The sequence below is a fragment of the Astyanax mexicanus genome, chromosome 1, assembly GCF_023375975.1.
Source record: "Astyanax mexicanus isolate ESR-SI-001 chromosome 1, AstMex3_surface, whole genome shotgun sequence".
NCBI lineage: Eukaryota > Metazoa > Chordata > Actinopteri > Characiformes > Acestrorhamphidae > Astyanax > Astyanax mexicanus.
In genome coordinates, this window is record NC_064408.1 from 3560806 (window position 1) to 3578229 (window position 17424).

At 37.0% G+C, this 17424-nt stretch overlaps 1 protein-coding gene across 1 annotated transcript in view; it reads left to right on the top strand.

Annotated features, from left to right (window-relative positions):
• Positions 1-5420: 5420 nt before the first annotated feature.
• Positions 5421-17424, top strand: part of zgc:152816 (uncharacterized protein LOC777712 homolog) — a 31439-nt gene continuing 19435 nt past the window's right edge. The window contains exons 1-7 of the mRNA XM_049466182.1: positions 5421-5519; positions 10007-10611; positions 11696-11757; positions 13446-13537; positions 15016-15059; positions 15822-15938; positions 16694-16819. Coding sequence (XP_049322139.1) covers positions 10066-10611; positions 11696-11757; positions 13446-13537; positions 15016-15059; positions 15822-15938; positions 16694-16819 — 987 coding nt within the window. The 5' untranslated portion in view covers positions 5421-5519; positions 10007-10065. The remainder of the gene's footprint in view (positions 5520-10006; positions 10612-11695; positions 11758-13445; positions 13538-15015; positions 15060-15821; positions 15939-16693; positions 16820-17424) is intronic.

A 17424-nucleotide genomic window follows, 5' to 3' on the forward strand; every position in this document is an offset into this window, starting at 1 on the left:
AGATGTAGTAGAACTAATTAATCTTACTGTAGATGTAGTAGAACTAATTAATCTTACTGTAGATGTAGTAAAATTATTATCAATAAAAGAGAGTATGAATTGAGAGGAACCGTGCCTTGTTGACCTTACAGTTTTTCTCCATTGGTTTGGCTCATTTCTTGAAACTGAGATGACATTCTCAAAATAACATGGACAAATTCCCAAACTAACTTGCAGTTTCTCATAACAGAATGGCATTTCTCATTGCTTTCATCACATTTCAAATGCTTTGTACATGTCTCAAGCACTTAGTACATCTTTGCAAATGGTTTTGTACAAGTAGCCTACACTTAACACAATCATCCTACATTTAGTACATTTTCCAAAAGAATGCATCTTGTTGATCTATCTTAATTGGTTGGTTCTCAGTGTAATGGTTGTTCTCTTCAAAACATGTCAGCACAATTTCATCATATAAGTCATCATCTGCAGAATAGTCTGCTCAATTCTCAAAATGAATTAAGAAATTGTAATACAATACAGAACACATATTTTGGAACATTTCATAAATTCATTACAATCAGGTGAGTAGGTAACAGGTGAAAGCAGGTTTTGACGAAAATGAGTGTCCCACATTACTGGTGACCAATCCATCAGTTTGTCTATTATTTTGAATGCTGGCATTGCTCTATATACAGTGGATATAAAAAGTCTACACACCCCTGTTCAAATGCCAGGTTTTTGTGTTGTAAAAAAATTAAAGCAAGACAAATAATTTCATAACTTTTTTCACATTTAATGTGACCTATAACCTGTACAATGCAAAACAATTGAATGAAATTTGTTTTGCATTGTACAGGTACAATGAAAAACAAACATAAATCTTTACAGCGAAAAAATATAAAACAAAAAACTTAAAATCACCTGGTTAAATACATATAACTAATACTTTGTTGCAACATCTTTTGCATTTATTACAGCACTCAGTCTTTTTGGGTAGGAACCTATCAGCGTGACACATCTTGATGTGGCAAAATTTGCCCACTCTTCTTTGCATAACTGCTCAAAATCTGACAAAATGTGAGGGCATCTCCTGTGCCCAGCCCTCTTCAGATTACCCCACAGATGTTCAATGGGATTCAGGTCTGGATTCAGGCTGGGCCATTCCAAAGCCTTAATCAACAAAAGAAGCCATTCTTTTGTTGATTTAGATGTGTCCTTTGTGTCATTGTTGTGCTGAAAGATGAAGTTCCTTTTCATCTTCAGTTTTCTACCAGAGGCCGAAGGTTTTTGCCAATACTGACTGGTATTTGGAACTGTTCAAAATTCCGTCCACCCTGAATAAAGCCCCAGTTCCAGCTGAAGAAAAACAGCCCCAAAGTATGATGCTGCCACCACCATGCTTCACTGTAGGTATGCTGTTCTTTTGGTGACGAGCAGTGTTGCTTTTGCGCCTAATATACCTTTTGGAATTATGTCCAAAACGTTTAACCTTGGTTTCATTAAACCATAACACATTTTCCCACATGCGTTTGGTAGATATCAGATGAATTTTTGGAAAATTAAGTAGAGCTTAGATGTTTTCTGGATGTTTGTTTTGCACAGACATATGAAGAAGTCGGCAGATTGTTGTCACATGTACTACACAACCATTACTTGCAAGAAATTCTTGCAGCTCCTTCAGTGCTGCTGTCGGCCTCTTGGCAGCCTCCTTGACCAATTTTCTTCTTGTCTTATCATCAATTTTTGTCAAATGTCTTGTTCTTGGTAATGTCTTGTTGTGCCATGTTTTCTCCACTTGATGATGACAGTCTTCAAAGTGTTCCATGGTATATTTAATGACTTTTGTAGCCTTCACTTGACTGATATCTATGAATAATGAGATACCTCTGATGCTCTGGCATCTCTTTGTGGACCATGGCTTGTGCTGAAAGATGTGGCTACAAAAATATCAGGACAAGCCTACTAGAACAGTTAAACTTTATTTGGAGTTGATCAGAGGCACTTTAATCGTTGACAGGTGTGTGCTGACTCCAATTTAAAGTGAGTTTGAAGGTTATTGGTTAAATTTGAACACAGCAACACCCCTAGTTATAAAAGGGTGTGCACACTTATGCAACCTCAATATCTCAGTTGTTTATTTTTACTTCACCTCCCTGAAAGATTTCTGTTTGTTTTTCAATTGCATTGTACAGGTTATAGGTCACATTATAGGTAGAAATTATTTGTCTTATTGTAATTTTTTTACATCACAAAAACCTACCATTTGAACAGGGGTGTGTAGACTTTTTCTATCCACTGTATACATCTTGGCCTGGTGCTAGTTCTTTGATGCTAGTCCTGTGATTATATAACGATGATATAGTCCTGTGATGATATAATGATTATATAGTCCTGTGGCGATCAGTGTAGAGGATGGCTCAGACATTCTTCCCACAGTGCATTGCTAAAGAACATATCAGATGCAATGTTGATGAGAATTTATGGCCAAACAGACTTCAGCGGATGGATGGCCAGGAAGGTGATGGAGAGAGGGGAGTGACACAGAGTAGTCAGAATGTTACTGTATTGCATTTGTGATGCTTGACCATTTTTTTTCCTACTGTAATGTATTTTGTTTTGTTTTTGCAGGTTTTTGTAATTTGTATACATAGTATATTTGATACATTTTCCTTAGTATTTTCTTTTCTTTCTACCTACAGTAATGTGTAAAAATGTACTTGTAAATAAAAATAGTTACAATTTCCTCAGCAGAAAGAGTGCAGTGTGTGTGGTGTGAACATTGTATTCCTTTAGCTAGACCTCTGCCATAAAGACAAAACATCTAAGCATTTTGACTTGCAGTACTTACACAATGCCAAAGGGACAATGCATTTTGGGGGCACTGATGATTTGTGTGAGAAAGGAAATCAGTTTTGACACGTGGGTAAACTGTTTTTGGAGCGATATGAGCAGTGATGAGGATCCATGTAGTTTTGCTGCACCGTCCAGTTTATTTTGACAGATGGACAAAATTAATGAAAATGTGCCAAAGCAATTGAGAAGGATCTATGCCATTTTTATGGTGCTGACTATTTATATGGGAGAAAGACTTCATTTTGAAGCAAGAATGAACGTTTTGGGAGACATATGACATTTTGCTGGTTATCTGAAGTGTTGAGAAGAACTGTAAGTCTGTTTGGCAAATTTACCTTTTAGTTATAGGAATGTCATCTCAGTTTCAAGAAATGAGCCAAACCAATTGAGAAAAACTGTAAGACATGTCGCAAAGGGGAAATTGATTCTCCCTTGTCACCTTGGCAAGGGAAGTTGACCACCTACGATCTCTCAGAAGCAAAGGTCAAGACAGCTTTCGGGTTCCTAAGAAAGTCTGGAAAACTGAAGTATAATGTATGATATACCATATTTGGAAAGATAAGCATAAAAATGAGAAGTATTACTCATTCATGCCTAGCAACAACCTAGCAACCAAAGGTACGTCACAAAAGGGTATAAGAGATGGAGTCAGAAATGCCGAGGTTCAGAAGAACTGGGGTGACGTCCTGTCTTAGGCTAGGATTTCATGCCTGTATGTTCTTCCCAGAATTCTGAAATAAAATCATACTTGTTCACTCTCAATCTCCGTGTCGTCTGAATCCTTGGATCAACGAACATGCAACACAAAGCTAAGAAAGCTAATTCTACAATACCAACAAACTCCAGTAAAAATAAACCCTTTTCACCTTAATCTGGGTCTGTGACTTCGTCTGAGGGAGGGATCTGTACCTGCTGTCCATGGTGAGTCAGCAGATGAGGGAGATGTAAGAATTTTTAAATAATTTAAAGAGTTTTGTTTTTATATCAGAGTTAAGCATGAACTAGCTTGTTCTTGATTTGCCATTTAGCACAAGTTAACAGCGTAAACTTGGGGCGTGGCCAGTAACAGTCTTATTTGCATAAAAGTGACAGAGCCCTTAAATGACTCATTCTGAAAGAGACTGAAACTGATAAGAATAGAGCTGGTTAGATCTTTATATCTTTATGTAGGAGTGATTTTGTGTTTAAAGAACTTTATAAAGATGTTTTGTACAGAACATAGACCTAAAATATTTTATCTTAAAAAGAGGTATATATAGTCTGTCCCCTATAACACTATAGATAGACAGACAGAGAGACAGACAGACAGACAGGTTTCTGGGTTCAAGTCGAGGTTGCTGGGTTCAAGTCGTTACACATAACCAAACATAAATAAATTTCTATTATAAACAAGAAAATAAAAGTTAATAAAAACAGATCCAGGTAAATGAATGATAGTGTGGGTATATACACACAGTGAGATCAGGGTATAGGGGAACTGTACTTTACCTGTAGCTCCGCCCATGTCTTCCACGTGCTCCAATCACATGTCTCTGTGTTTGGGTGTTCCTTATGTCTCTGCCCAAGCCCCTCCCAGCCTTTACTGTTTACACCTGTACCTGCTTAGCCCCACCCTCTCACCCTGCGAACCATTTTACATTTAGTTTTTCTTAGGAAAAATAGAATTACATTTTTACACATCAAAAAACTGCACTACTAATAATGTTATTTCTATTACAACAAATAGACTCAAACTCAAGAAAAAACATACCCTATCCACCTTATTCTGAGTCTGAGACTTCGTCTGAGGGAGGGATCTGTACCTACAGTCCATGGTGAGTCAGCAGATTAGGGAGATGTAAGAACTTTTAAATAATTTAGAGAGTTTTGTGCTACTGTTGTAGTTAAGCATGAAAGTGAATGAAACTGGCGAGATGTCTTTATGCAAGAATGATTTTAATTAATTTCATGAAGATGTTTTGCATAGACCATAGACGTACAATATTCTAACTTGTGTAAAAAGAGAAATAAAGTGTCCGATTGAACACTGTTTAAGTACTACAAGTTGTTATATATTGTTATACAAAAGTGACCACTTCAGTTTTTAAATTAGTTTATCTAATTTTGCTATTTTTTAGGTTTATGTTTGACTAAAATAAACATTCCTGTTCTATTTTATCTATTTGCAGAAAATAATGCAAAGGAAACAAGTTCAGAAATCAATATTTGGTGGAATAACCCTGTTTTTTAACCACAGTTTTCATGCAACTTGGGATCATGTTCTCCTCCACCAGTCTTACACACTGCTTTTGGATAACTTTATGCTGCTTTACTCCTGGTGCAAAAATTCAAGCAGTTCAACTTGGTTTGATTGCTTGTGATCATCCATCTTCCAGAGATTTTTATTTTGATAAAATCAAAGAAACACATTTTTTAAGTGGTCTCTTATTTTTTTCTTATATACAAACCGTGAATGGCCAATCAGGGCTCTCTCTGCGAGACATTCCCTCCCACTGTTGCCACTCTTAACCAATCAGGTCGCGCGTTTGCAGGAGGTCCCGCCCTTTGCCGACAGTGACAACCAATCAGATTGCTCCGTTTGAGACGCTTTTCGGCCCAGTGACAAAAAATGGCGAAGAAAGGATTTGCGGGCGAATTTTAGTTTCCTACATCAGAAAGCAGCGATTCATCGATTATATTTTGGGGTAATTATTTTTATTAACATTTAATTTAAATTATTTACAGTCTTATATGCACTTATTACGAGGTTAAAAGCAGATAAATATAGTTTTATTATTAGTTTAATGTGGCGCGAGCGTGGCTGCAGCAGCTGCATCCGTGTAGCTAGGCTAGGCTATGCTAGGCTAAGCTAAGCTAACTAGCTAATAGCAGAGAAATCGAAATTACTGAAAAACTACGAGTTTAACTCGCTTTTAGCGGGTTTTGTCTGTACGTTCAGGTGTCATAAAGCTAATAAATTAATGTATGGAGTTCGCTAACCCCGTGGTTTTCCAGTTAAACTGATAGGAATGTCAAAACTATGCTAAGCTAATGTTTTAGTGAGCTGTCTGAATGCAGGTCCGGGCCTAAGCTCGTTAATACTGTAGCTAGCTGCTGCTGATACACTGTTTTTATAAGAGCTATTTGTAGTTTAATGCTGACTTTTAGCTTAAATATGATCAATATTGCTTAAATAATATCTCTATATCTCTATATTATACAGCAGGGTTCCTCAGCAGCTTCAGCTTTAGTTTTAGCTTTAGTAGAACTGGGTTTAGCCAACTTACAGCAGCCAAGCCCCTCTAAAATACAGTGTTTTGATTTAGTTCTCCCTCTGATACACACAGTTAACTATGTTTAACACTGGTTTTATTTATCATACATGCACTAAGGCACCTAAAAAATTTGAATTTTATTAAAAAATTACTTTGTTTTAGTAATTCAGTTCAAAGTCCTGCTGGAAAATGAAATCCGCACCTTCATAAAAGTTGTCAGCTGAGGGAAGCATGTCAGTGATTTCATTTTCCAGCAGGATTTGGTACACTGCCCACACTGCCAAAAGAACAGTTGGTCTTATATAATATTCACATTTTTTGAGACACTGACTTTTGAGTTTTCATTGACTCTAAGCCATAATCATCAACAATAAAAGATATAAACGCTTAAAATAGATCAGCCTAACTGGAGACTGTTAACAGATTGTTATTGCAGCAGCTTAGCTGTGGTTGCTGTGGTACACGTGTTGGTTGCTAAGGTGTTGTTGTTTAGTTCTTGGTTGCAGCAAGTGGTGTTGCAACATTTAGCCAAAAGTTTCTGGACGCAGCTTTTTTTGTAGACAAATATATTTGCATCCCAAACATTAAAAGTTAAATCTTTTAGAATAAAAACATAGCAACACCTTAACAACCACCATAGGAGTCCAGAAACATTTGACTTAATGGTGGAATGCAAATATGTTTGACTGGTAGAGCTGTGTCTAGAAACGTTTGTGTAAACTTATATAGCAGTAGTTTAGCAATAATACAAATGTTTAGAAATATGTACAAATATTACAGATGTTTCTCTCATATCAAAAAGGGAATACATGGTTAATAAAGAAGCGTATAGTATCAGAAAACAGATTCCTGGAGACTGCATGGAGAGTGTTTTTGCAGTAGGTTAGCTGTGGTTGCTGTGGTACCGGTGTTGCTTGCTAAGGTGTTGTTTATTTCTTGGTTGCAGTGAGTTATTTTAATGAGTTTTATTGGAGAATAAAACATTTGGCTAAATGGTACAATGCAAATATATTTGAGTTAAGACATTTTATTTATGTTTCTATGTGTTTTTTGTTTATTTTTTCGGGTGTAGTTTTAAATTCCAGTCAAAACAACCCTTATCAGATCTCTAGGACATTCTAAAGGCCAAGAAATGCAGTTGCTGCAGAGTTTAGTTATTATTATTGTATTATATATCCATTCAGTAAGGACATAACAATTGAAATGTGATTTGTTGCTTATTGTGTGAAAAAACTTTTAAAGGATTTTATTCTTTATTAATGTTTATTTGGGTTTAGTATTTTAATGTTATATATAGTTAATTACACGTAGACACTCTGACTGATCACTGACTTTATTCTTTATTAATGTTTTTTTGGGTTTAGTATTCTAATGTTATATAGAGTTAATTACAGGTAGACACTCTCACTGATCACTGACTTTATTCTTTATTAATGTTTATTTGGGTTTAGTATTCTAATGTTATATAGAGTTAATTTTACAGGTAGACACTCTCACTGATCACTGACTTTATTCTTTATTAATGTTTATTTGTGTTTAGTATTCTAATGTTATATAGAGTTAATTACAGGTAGACACTCTCACTGATCACTGACTTTATTCTTTATTAATGTTAATTTGGGTTTAGTATTTAATGTTATATAGAGTTAGTTTTACAGGTAGACACTCTGACTGATCACTGACTTTATTCTTTATTAATGATTATTTGGGTTTAGTATTTAATGTTATATAGAGTTAGTTTTACAGGTAGACACTCTGACTGATCACTGACATTATTCTTTATTAATGTTTATTTGGGTTTAGTATAGGTCTGAACGATTAATTGCATTTGCGATTATCTCGCGATACTTTAAAACGAGATTCTCTAACCGCACAGGCTGCGATTTGACTGGTCACGTGACTTGGGAGCGAGCCGAGCCGAGGACGAGCGGAGCAAACCCGAGCAGAAGGCAGGGAGGTGGAGAAGTGAAGTCAACACAGCGCACTTTCACACCAGCACTGTTTGGTCTGGTTAAATCGAACTCTGGTCCGTTTGTAACTTTAGTGCGGTTCGATTGAGCAGGTGTGAAAACAGTAATCGCACTCGGGTGCGGATCAAAAGAACCGGACCGAGACCAGCTAGAGGAGGTGGATAACGTTAATTACCACAGCTGTGAACAAACACTGTCTCCATGCTCGCGCCGTCTGCGCTGTATTCACCGCTCACAGCCGCGTGACTCTGTTTATTATGTATAAATCTGCGCTGCACGTAGAAACAGACCAGAGAAACGAACTACAGGTGTGAAAACGCCCTAAAAAAAACACCACAAAGCCTCGTATGGTATTTGCAAGGCTAAAATGCCAACGACCAGTGCTGCATCTTCAAATACAGAAAATAACGAGTTGGTTAAAGCAGATTCTCTTTATGTTTTTTGCACTTTATTTTTTTATGATGTTACTAGCTGGAGAGCAGTAAGTTTAATTTTTTTATATCTATTTTTTCTATAAAAAAAAATGGTGAAAAGGAAAAGCTATTTATATATTTATTTTCTATTAAAAAAAAACAAATGGTGAAAAGGAAAAGCATAGATTTGTTTGCTTTATTGTTATCTGTGCTTTAAATAAATCTGACATTGTTTATTATTAAACAAATTGATTTATTGCTTCTGTTTGTTGAAAAATACTTGAAGACATTAAAAAATCGCATTTTAAATCGCAATCGCAATTTATAGATAAAAAATTGCAATTAGATTATTTTCCAAAATCGTTCAGCCCTAGTTTAGTATTCTGATGTTATATAGAGTTAGTTTTACAGGTAGACACTCTGACTGATCACAGACTTTATTCTTTATTAATGATTATTTGGGTTTAGTATTCTAATGTTATATAGAGTTAGTTTTACAGGTAGACACTCACTGATCACTGACTTTATTCTTTATTAATGTTTTTTTGGGTTTAGTATTCTGATGTTATATAGAGTTAATTTTACAGGTAGACACTCTCACTGATCACTGACTTTATTCTTTATTAATGATTATTTGGGTTTAGTGTTCTAATGTTATATAGAGTTAGTTTTACAGGTAGACACTCTGACTGATCACTGACATTATTCTTTATTAATGTTTATTTGGGTTTAGTATTCTAATGTTATATAGAGTTAATTATAGGTAGACACTCTGACTAGTACTGTTGCTGTGGGAGACTGGAACATTAGACTAATTTTAGAAAAGTGTTAATGTTAGAATGCTGCTCTGTCTTTAGAGCAGTCCTGTGTTTAGTATGTTGGCTATTACAGCATTTGTCTACAATGAGTTTAGAGTTGTCATTCCTTATGTTTTTGCAGCAGCTAAAAACAACAGATAACGTAGCAACCACCTAGCCACACCATTGCAGCCACCTTTAAAAATCTTGGCTACTGCATTTACCAGCAATCACAACCACACAGCAGCCACCTGAAACACCATTACAGCCACCAGGTAGCTGCTGTGTGGTTGTGACAGTTTTGCAGGTGTTTGTGGTGGTGTCGCATGTGGTTGTGACGGTGTAGCACATGGTTGCTGTGTGATTGTGACTGTGTTGCATGTGGTTGCTGTGTGGTTGTGATGGTGTCGCAGGTGGCTGCTGTGTGGTTGTGATGGTGTAGCAGGTGGTTGCTGTTTGGTTGTGACTGTGTCTCAAGTGGCTGCTGTGTGGTTGTGATTGTCGCAGGTGACTGCTGTGTGGTTGTGACGGTGTGGCACGTGGTTGCTGTGTGGTAGTTATGGTGTGTCAAGTGGAGTGGTTGCTGTGTGGTAGTGACGCTGTTGCAGGTGGTTCCCGTGTGGTTGTGATGGTGTTGCAGGGGGCTGCAACCACCTGCAACACCGTCACAACCACACAACAAGAAAATAACCCTTTTTATTTAAATAAGAACATTTTTTCTCGTTCTTTTCCTGTAGAGTAAGAGCTGTGAGAAGGTTTCTTCTCCGCTTGGGTCTCCTCTGGACGCTGTGTGAAGATGGACGGTGGTTCGGGTGACGGCCCGGCGGCTCAGAGTCTCTACGCCGCTCTGGGACTGTCTCCGGAGGACGTGGAGGCGCTGGCCCAGATCCCCGAGAGCGAGATCAGCGTGGAGACCCTGCCGCACCTCATCATGCAGCTCAAAGCCAAGAGAGCCGAGACAGCAGCCGCCTCGGCCATCACAGACCCCGCCACCGACCTCACAGACAAGGCCGAGACCACGCCCACGGAGGCGGAGCCTAAACCGGCCGACTCGGAGACGACGGAGAGGGATAAAGAGAAGCGAGCGAGTCCTCCCTCCTCCAGCGCACCGCGGCGCTCTTCTGAAGGCCACTCCTCCAACCACGACCATGAGCACCACGGGAAGGGAGACGGGTACCGGCGGACAGACAGACCGGGACCGGCGGGGAGGAGGGACTCCAGACACGGGAAGTCGTCCAGAGAGAGACAGACGGGGGACGGGGGGGATGCAGAGCTGGACGATAACCCCACGGTTTTCCCCCACGTCTGTTCACTCTGCAAGGTCAAAATCAACGAAGCCAAGGTACATCAGAGTCCACCATCTTTAACACTTAATACCAGGAATCATTCAGAAAAAAACATTTATTTATAAATTATTCATTGTCTGCTATATAGGGCTGCACGATATATCGTTTTAAGCATCGTCATGGCGATGTGCACATGCGCAATAAGCACATCGCAGGACGTTCGATGTCACTTAAGGCGATTAAATCAAACACATCATGTTGCAGTGTTTTGATTCTTGACACAAGAAGTACTGTAGATACACAGCGCTGTCTCTGCGTCTGTGTGAGTGAGAGGCTGCTGCTGCCTGAGAAGCACAAGGGTGGAGTGCGAGGGGGAGGGGTGATAGTAGTAAACACGAGGTAACCTCGCGCATGACCTCCATCCACATGGTTGGGCATGTGCTTGTAAAAGTAGTAGGCTAGTGACATCATGAACCCTGCATTGATTAATATCACGATATATATATCATTTAAAAAAGAAATTCGGAATGTATTTTTATGTAATTTTTCAATATCGTGCAGCTATGTATTATTTAGTAACGACTATGAATTATTCAGTATCTACTACTGTAAATTATTCAGTATATATACTACTATGAATTATTTAGTATCAGTATCGACTTCAACAAATTATTCAGGATCGACTATGATGAGTTATTCAGTATATAATACTATTAGTGTTCAGTATTTAATAGGAATGCACCAATTATTTTTTTTTATTAATAACGCAAAAGCACTTTCAGTGTCATGTCAAATAAGTGAAAAAAATCCATATCAATCAAACATTTGCTGAAATCTGGATCAATTTCAGTCTCTACTGTGAATTATTCTATTTTATTAAGAATTATTCAGTATTTATTATAAGATATGGTATATCTGCTATGAATTATTCGGCATATGCTGTAAGGGAAATTTTCTTTTCATAGCCTTTCAAGTGCTTCTTCTGCAAAAATGCTTTGCTAAAATTACCTTTGGGCAGATTTATGTACTTAAAATATAAAATAAAACAAAAATAACAATAATTTCCACTACAAAGAAAGAGCTGTTGTGGGTGTATATCTACGTTTTGATGATTTATCTTGTGATTTATATTTATAACAGGCGTGGAGCGCTCATCTCCGAGGAGCCCGGCACACAGAAGCCAGAAAGGAGCACTCGCGTTTGTAAGTTTCTAGTTGTAGTCGTCTGTTTTATTTTTGTACACTTTTTAATTGTTTTATTGTCGTAGATTTAAAAGAGGTAAATGGGACATTACATTTTTAAAATACACAGTAATCAGACTGAGCTCTCTGGTGAAAACTGAAGAAGATCAAGAGAAATCGTATAAAACACTGGTTCCCTCATAGTCCTACCTTTTACTATGTTTTAAAGTGTTGTATTTATTTAAGTTTTACTTTAAAGGAGAACTCTGGTGTAAAATGGACTTTTGTTGTAGTAAAACATGATAAAGAAGTATTTATCTTTAATGAATAGCCAACAGCGTTCCAAAATCCAGCAATTTTGTACTTTTTGCCCAAAACTCTGTATCATGGCTGTATCAGGGCATATTTTGCCACAATAAATCACTTTTTCCACCGTTTTTCAGGCTCAAAATAGCTCCACACCTTATTGGTAGAATCCGGGGGAGTCCTGACATTTAAAACGAGGCATTAATAACTTAAAAAGTGCTTAAAAGAAGCTCATTAAAAACCACTGTTCACATCCTATAACGCTAGCTTCAGCTCCGAGCACCGCCATCTCTGTACTGATAATGACCTAGACATACATATACATAGACTCCACATAGTGTTGCAGCCGGCACCAGGAGGCAGGCTATGCGAAGTTTATGTATATATATATATATATATGTGTCTGTCATTATCAGTACAGTAATGGTGGTGCTCAGAGCTGAAAGCTATAGCATTATCGGATGTAAAAAGTGTTTTTTATTTAGCTTCTTCCACACTTTTTAAGTTATTAATGCCTTGTTTTAAATGTCAGGGCTCTCCAGATTCTAGCAAGGAGGTGTGGAGCTACTTTGAGCCTGAAAAACGGTGGAAAAAGCCATATATTGGGGCAAAAAATGGGGCAAGAAACACAAAATTTCTGGATCTCAGAACGCTGTGGGAGAATGGAGGTGTGCTATTCAACAAAGCTAAATACTTTTTATCATGTTTTACTACACCAAAAGTCTATTTTTAAAATACCTTTAAATATGGCTAAGTTATAAAAAAATATGTTTAAAACTAAAAACATAAATCACAGTATTGATAATTATTGACTAGTTTTCATGTAAATTGGTAGATTGGTGTCAGAAGTGGTTCATTTAGTGTTGTGTTTAAACTTTAACCACTAGATGGCAGTGCTGTGCTCTGCTGTTAGTTCCTTCTGTTCTGATTGGATGAAATTTTTAAAAAAGCTAAAAACTTTTATTATTCCTTTTAATATGATTTTAATAATATGTGAAATCATTTTTAAATACGTAGACAGATTTTTTTGGACAATATATTTTTCTGAAATAATGAAGATAATTCATATATTTCTGCAATTTTAAGATTGTATCATTGGATGCCACTAATGTAATAGTGAAAAGTAGTATAATAACACAGTCATACATTACTTTTAAAGAACAAAGTGCTTTTAATTGGTAACAGTAGGGTTGTAGGTTATATATTATTGTACATATATTGTAGGATAATTTGATAACATAATAATTATTGCAACATGCCTAATTACAGTATATTACAATACATTTAATTGTTACAGTTGTAAAATGTATTCTTTTCTTCCCAATACAGATCCTTTTGTAAATCATGACTTCATGCATCATTACATTTTAAATGTCAATTATTTTTTGTTCTTGTTTCTCCAGCTCACATTCAGAAGATGACTCGCACTCGTCACGGCGAAGTTCTCGCTCATCGTTACCCAGTAAAAGGTCCTACAGTTCTGAAAGGAACACGGGTATGGAGCACCTCAACATCAAAGCACCTTAATACACCTTAATACATAAATACATAAGAAAAGTAATTCAGGATTCAAGGTGGTTTGGTTTTGGTTTGAAGAGATTAAATAAACACTTGACCGCACACACAGCACTGGGAGCGGATAGCTAGCTCAAACACGGTTCATCCACTTGAGTCTAAAATAAAATGCTAGTATGGAAAAGCCTTAAACCACTAAATGACAAAAAAATCATCAGTAATTTTTAGCTTTGAAAATGTTTAAGTAAAGCTAATCTAAGTAAACAAAACTGTAATTCTTATACCAGTGGTGTCCAAACTGTTTTTGTTGGGGGCTAGATGGAAAATATATTTGAAGTCACGGGCCACAGAATCTATAATAAAACAAATAATGAAATATACCACTTTAAATGATACATTTTCCTGATTACTTTCATTTACACACCATTTTACTTTATCTTTCTTTGACAGTGTTGTGTAAACTAAGATTTTTCAAATTTATGTTTAATTTCATGATGTCTCTAAATATTAAACTCCTTAATTACGGCAACTTTTAGACTCTTTGGCCCGTTTTTCTGCGCTAAAACTGCGCACTCTCTCCGCTTTTAGACTCTTTGGCCCATTTTTCTGCACTAGAAATGCGCACTCTCTCCGCTTTTAGACTCTTTGTCCCGTTTTTTGCGCTAGAAATGCGCACTCTCTCCGCTTTTAGACACTCTGTCCCGTTTTTTGCGCTAGAAATGCGCACTCTCTCCGCTTTTAGACTCTTTGGCCCATTTTTCTGCACTAGAAATGCGCACTCTCTCCGCTTTTAGACTCTTTGTCCCGTTTTTTCTGCGCTAAAACTGCGCACTCTCTCCGCTTTTAGACTCTTTTGGCCCGTTTTTTGCGCTAGAAATGCACACCCTCTCCACTTTTAGACTCGTTGGCCCGTTTCTGACACCTAGCGTTCAAAGTTTGAATCTCACATTATAAAAACCTGCTTAACAGCGGGCCAACTAGGAGAAATTATTATTATTATTATTAGGAGAAATATAAGAATATAGTATAAGACAGGGGTGTCCAAACTACAGCCCGCGGGCCATTTGCGGCTCGTTTCCTGATTTGGAGCGGCCCGCGGGCCGTAGTTTGGACACCCCTGTCTTATACTATATTCTCATATTTCTCCTAATAACTGTTAATTTGTGTGAGTTAAGCGCTTCCGTGAGCTTAGATTTACAGATTTCCACTAAGGCTGGATGCAGCAGCATTAGCATTAGCATTAGCGGTTAATGCTAATACTGCTACAGTCTCGGTGCTGGGGAACAAGTACATGAGGAGCACTGGATTACAAGGCGTACTGAAGATTTTGGGGAAAAAATTAAAGGATTTTAAATGCACCTTATAGTGCGATAAATACCAGCTCATTCTAAATACTGTTTATTCTTTATTTTTACTTGTCATTGCTTTAATTTTGTTTCTGTTTATTCCTGCTGTTAGGAGACATGTCCTCAACTTCCGACCGACATTTTCCTCATTATATGGTAAGATATAGTATGATGTATTTAATAATAATTTATAATGCTGAAAGAGCAGCCCTTTCTCCAGAGAATGTGGACATTCTCATCTCCTTAAAGAAAAACTTGAAAATATAAAAATAACAGTTGTTTTGTCTAGCCTCAAATATGTTAATCGTTTTGGTACCTTAAGGAGCATCTTTCTCTCAGATAAAGTTAATAATATATCTTTATTAAAGAAAAAAACTTGTCATTCTCAGGGACCGAGTCTTATTTTTCATGTTTAACTGTTATAGTAGGATAGAGTTCAGTTTGTTAAGGCTCTAATTGTTCTATTATTTTGTGCATGACTGTTCCTTTATTTTTTTTATTATTTATTTTGTTATGTTGCACATTGCTGTTTTAATAGTGCACACTGCTGCTACCAAAAAAAGCCACTAGATGGCATTACATATATATATCTTAATTAAATTATTTAAATTTGACCATTAGTGCCTAATGTGGTGTATTACAGATCACTTGTATCACTTTGCATCACTTATATCAAACCCACCTTTTGAAATAAGATATTGTAAATTTGATGAATCAAACCAATGACTGACCATAAACTAATCTAATCTCTGCTGTAAAAAAAATAAAAAAATAAAATCGAGAATCGAATCGTGAACCTAAAATCGGAAATAAAATCGAATCGAGGATTTAGAGAATCGTGACACCTCTAATAAATATAATGCTGTTAAACCCAACCCTGTATTTATTTTCCTTTTTTATGTCTCTGTTGTATGTTAGCCCTTCACAAGGGTGGTCGTAGCCAAATTTCCGCGGGGCTGTGTCGCTGTGGCCGACATGCTGGCGCTCGGGAAGCCGTTTGGAACCATCGTGAAGCATCTGATATTTCCTTTTAAGGTAATAATGCACAAAGACTAAGATGTGTGAAGTTTTTCACTGCCCACACTGCCAAAAGTACCAATTTTCTGAGACACTGATTTTTGGGTTTTCATTGGCTGTAAAGCCATAATCATCAACAATAAAGGAAATACACACTTAAAATATATATTATTATATAAAATATATTATAACAATAAATATTACACACTATGTGTGTTATATAAAATTAAATAAATGTCTGTACAAATAAGTGTTTTTAGACTCAACTTCTAATGAATGTAATCAGCTATTTTAAGTTTCATGTATTGCTGGTCTATTCATTATTAGTCAGTATTCTCTGGTAATAAGTAGATAAACAATTGTAAACTATATTGGCTTGAATGGAATGGAATATGCCTAAAGCCTCTTTTATAGTCTTTATAGTCTTTTATAAAAATTAGGAGCAGCAAAAAAGCTAGCGGTTATTCCCACGTAGCTTCTTTTTTTAACATGGTAATACATGATATACTCTCCTCTGAATGTTAAAAGAGCTAGTGCTAATGCTAATACTGCTGCTCCAGCCTTAGTGCTGGAGAAACTTCACTGAGAACTCACCTGTATAACTCTGTACATCAGCAGAGTGGCTTTACTGCTCCTTAATACCTGACTGGTAGAATTCATACATTAAATTATAATGAGCTCTGATGATTTTTGGGAAAATTAAAGGATTTTAATGAAATAATCATCGTTAGATGTCTATAAAAGATAACAGGAGTTGTTGTCTGTGTTTGCAGGGATTTCTGGAGTTCAGCTCTCATGGAGAGGCGAAGGACATGGTCAATCACTACCACACTAAACCCGCCTTCATCAAGGGTCATCGAATCAGCCTCTGCTTATCTCCGTCTGTGGAGGTCATTCATGTGAGTTAAAGCCCAGTCCAGCTGCTCATGCTTTTAAAGGTCTCTTTCTGATAAAATCCACTTTTTCTAGTTCTTTGTGAAATACTATACGATCTCTCTGAATTGTATATGATGCTGAATATGAAACTGTTTCTCAGCCTCCATTGTCTGCTGTAGCTAGTAAAAGAAAATCCTCAGAAATACCAGTTGATCAGAGAGGTGTAAAATGTCGGCGTAACTGTAGGTTTAAATCGGATCTCCGGTTGATTCTGTGTTTTACCGAGACCTTAAATATACACTAGGGAAGCACGGTTTGACAAAGCATTTTTCGCATCGAAAAGCAGGACGAAGCATGAAGTGCTGTAAGATTTGTGTGAAAACAAGACTGCACTGACTTTAGACTTGATAATAAAACACAGTGGATCAACACCAGCAGATGACAGACATGTCTCTCCTTATCCAAACCATCACTTGTTTGTGATTGGTGGAAACTTCACACTCGACCTGGAGCAGTTTGGACTGTGTGTCTCTCCACTCTTCCTCCAGATTCTGATCCCTTGGTTTCCTTTAAAGCTCCACTAGGTAGGATTGAGATTTTGTGCTCGTGGGCTCCCCCTACAGTTGTA